At 45.8% G+C, this 3,661-nt stretch overlaps 1 protein-coding gene across 1 annotated transcript in view; it reads left to right on the top strand.

The window, feature by feature from the left end:
- The first annotated feature begins 348 nt into the window (after positions 1-348).
- LOC106807930 (matrix metalloproteinase-28-like) overlaps positions 349-3,661 on the top strand; it is a 16,450-nt gene continuing 13,137 nt past the window's right edge. Inside the window, exon 1 of the mRNA XM_014810444.1 lies at positions 349-987. Within this exon, the coding sequence (XP_014665930.1) occupies positions 808-987 (180 nt within the window). The 5' untranslated portion in view covers positions 349-807. The remainder of the gene's footprint in view (positions 988-3,661) is intronic.

Here is a 3,661-nt window from a genome sequence, read left to right as displayed (position 1 = left end):
TTATAATAATAATATATTATAATAAGAGGTCATTCGCTCCTCTTCCTGGCTGCACTGGGTGTGGCCTTACACCTACACTCGTCTATTATGCGCATATATATGCGCATATATGCTATATATATGCTATGTATGCGCATGACCCGAGGCCGGGTGGCCCATTGACCAGCAGCACATTCGCTTTTTGCGCCGGATTTGCGCCGAAACTGGAGCGATGCACTGCAGACAGCGCGAGCACTGAGCCGAAACACACCAACACCGCACGCACGCTAGCGGAAAGTGGAAATACGCCAGCAGAAACCCCGCCGCCACACACGGCCGCTCGCCTCTCTTCGCACCGGCTCGTCCGTCCTTCGCTCGCGCGCGTAGTGGGTGATATACTACGTGCACGCTGCCACGTTTCTTCTCGCTCGCTCGCTTCTGTGTCGCACGTACGTAGCCATCGCTCGTGTCTTGGTGCTCGCGCATGCGCACTATAGTTCGAATCGTCGACTACTTTATTTGGGGGAGGTAAACGCGGACGTTTCGTCACCGCGGGGTACGAACACAACGAGCGCATGCGAGCGACCGTTACATCTATATATCTATATACATAATACACACAGAGCGATTGCTGGTCGTGGTTATTGTAGGTTCGGGGTTCCTACCTGCGAGTAGGCAGGCTGCAGATAGCGCGATGGTTAGTCAGGAGCAGAGCCGACGGATGTGACTCGATGCACGGGTGCGACGACGGACCGCCGACACAGCAACCGAAGCCAGCGCGCACGCCTTCTCCATAGCAACGCAATCGCACGTACGCGCAACGTCGCCATGGTAACGCCATCGTCGCAGCAGAGCCATCGTCATCGTCGTCGTCGTCGGCCGCTGTGCGTGGTCGCGTTGACCGTCGTGCTGTGGTTAGGGGCGACGGCGCCGGCGACAGGTCTGCCGCTATCAGCCTATAAGCTACCGGCCGGTTACCTGGAGGACCACGCCGTTGACAAGGCAATTGTGAGTACACGCAGCAGATACTTCTGGTAACTAACAATATACACATACACATACTACATATACTACAATTCACATACTATACTACAATACACATACTACATATACTACAATTCACATACTATACTACAATACACATACTACATATACTACAATTCACATACTATACTACAATACACATACTACATATACTACAATACACATACTACATATACTACAATACACATACTATATATACTACAATACACATACTACATATACTACAATACACATACTACATATACTACAATACACATACTACATATACTACAATACACATACTACATATACTACAATACACATACTACATATACTACAATACATATACTACATATACTACAATACACATACTACATATACTATACAATACACATACTACATATACTACAATACATATACTACATATACTACAATACACATACTACATATACTACAATACACATACTACATATACTACAATACAATTAGTGTTAAGGACAATTAGATGCGACGACGGCGCCTCTAGCGTGGATCGACAGTCCGCAGGGTAGCGGGCATGTAGTAACTGTTAACCGTTGACAGGAAAACCCGACAGTCGGCGCCTCTAGCGTGGATCGACAGTCCGCAGGGTAGCGGGCATGTAGTAACTGTTAACCGTTGACAGGAAAACCCGACAGTCGGCGCGCTCTGTGGACTTAAAATTCAGGCATATTACCGTAAATCCGGTTTCAATCTCAGGTTACAGGCACTTCTCGTGTCATTTGCACTGATTGCGGAAATGTCCGAGAGGCTGGTGACTCGCTGCATGGTGAAATAGCGCACAACTATTACCGATATCCCCCTTCGTTCAGCGTGACCCGCTAAACGGCCAATAAAGTTTACTGTTGATTATTCGAATTATCTGGCCAGTGCACCTGTGGTTATTAGGGGTAATTTTAGAGATATACTATAACTGTAGCTCATAAACAAGCTGTTGCCGAAAACACAACGCTAGCGTTTGCTGGTCCTTCACCCCGCATCTAAAATCGGCCTTTATTTTATTACGCTTGCACGCACGCGCTGACGTATGCACGCAAGCGACAGACGCACGCATCCACGCACGCATCCACGCACGTATGTACGCACGCACGCACGCACGCACACGCATTACCGCACGCACGCACGCACGCGCTGACGTATGCACGCAAGCGACAGACGCACGCATCCACGCACATATGTACGAACGCACGCATGCACGCACGCATGCACGCGCATTACCGCACGCACGCACGCGCATCCACCGCTCGCATGTACGCACACATTGCACGCACATACGCACATACATTACATGCATGCATGCACACGCATACGCTACTAGGGAAAATAGTAGCGGAAGCGACGTAACAACGGCGCTCTATGCATGTACGCGGGGGCCGCGCGCGCGTGCATGGAGTTACGATGAGCTAAACCTGTCTTCCTGTATATATACCATCAGGAGCTAATAATGACAAATTTGTCAATATTAGACCTTATTGTCAATTAATAATGTCAATTAATTATGTATAATTAATGTCAATAACTGTCAATTAATTATCAGTTAATAATGTCAATTAATAATGTAATAATTGTCAAATAATAGACCTTATTGTCAATATTAGACAAATTTGTCATTATTAGCTCCTAATACCATCTTGTCATTTTATATGTCAGTATGTCTATCTATATGCTAGCTCGCCTTTCTGTATGCCAGATTACCATTCTATATGCTATAAGTATATTGATTATAATATTTTAACGGCTATGACTTTATATATGTTATTAATGCTTGATGTTCAAAACTTCTCAATCACATATCAACAAACTGTTGGCGAAAATGCGTATATGCTATCAAAACATTGTGTTTATGAAACGCATGTCTCAACAGCAAATGCTACCTATAATGCTTCGCTAGCTACAGCTGTAGCGACCAGGAAATGAATTGAAAACGGACCCAAATATACACAGTTAAACCGTCTAGAAACCAGTAGTCGACGCGGTTACGTTGGGTTACACCCACGGCGTAGCTGTAGCTACCAACATTAACCGCAGCACCTCGTAATCAAGTTTCTACCCTGTTATTAGATTCGTTCCAGATCACTGTGGTTACCCGTTCTGTTAGCATAATGTATTCTCGTTCTTACGAAATTAAAAGATGTCTGCTTCAAGCGTCAATCGTCGCACTCGGTTGCAGCAACAACTACTCACCGAGGGGTAAGGGCGTTGATTACATACACGTGTAAAGTTATAGAGAGGGTATATAGTAAAGGGACATACACTGCCAATGCTGGACAGAGTGATCAGTGAGTTCATCTTCACAGCTGAGGTCAGGGGAGGGTACATCCAGTCGCGTGATTCAACCCAAATATAAAAATCATCGGCATACGCATTGAACAGTTGATTTTTGGGGTGATAACATGGTCATAACCGCGTGACCAAAGGCCAACGGGTCGAGGAGCGAAAGAGAGAGAGAGAGAGAGAGAGAGAGAGAAAGAGAGATAGAGAGACAAAGAGAGAAAGAGATAGAGAAAGAGATAGAGAGAGAGATAGAGAGAGATAGAGAGAGAGAGAGAGAGAGAGAGAGAGAGAGAGAGAGAGAGAGAGAGAGAGAGAGAGAGAGAGAGAGAGAGAGAGAGAGAGAGAG

The sequence above is a fragment of the Priapulus caudatus genome, unplaced genomic scaffold, assembly GCF_000485595.1.
Source record: "Priapulus caudatus unplaced genomic scaffold, Priapulus_caudatus-5.0.1 Scaffold243, whole genome shotgun sequence".
Taxonomy (NCBI): Eukaryota; Metazoa; Priapulida; class Priapulimorpha; order Priapulimorphida; family Priapulidae; genus Priapulus; species Priapulus caudatus.
This window is presented reverse-complemented; position numbering and strand designations above follow the sequence as displayed.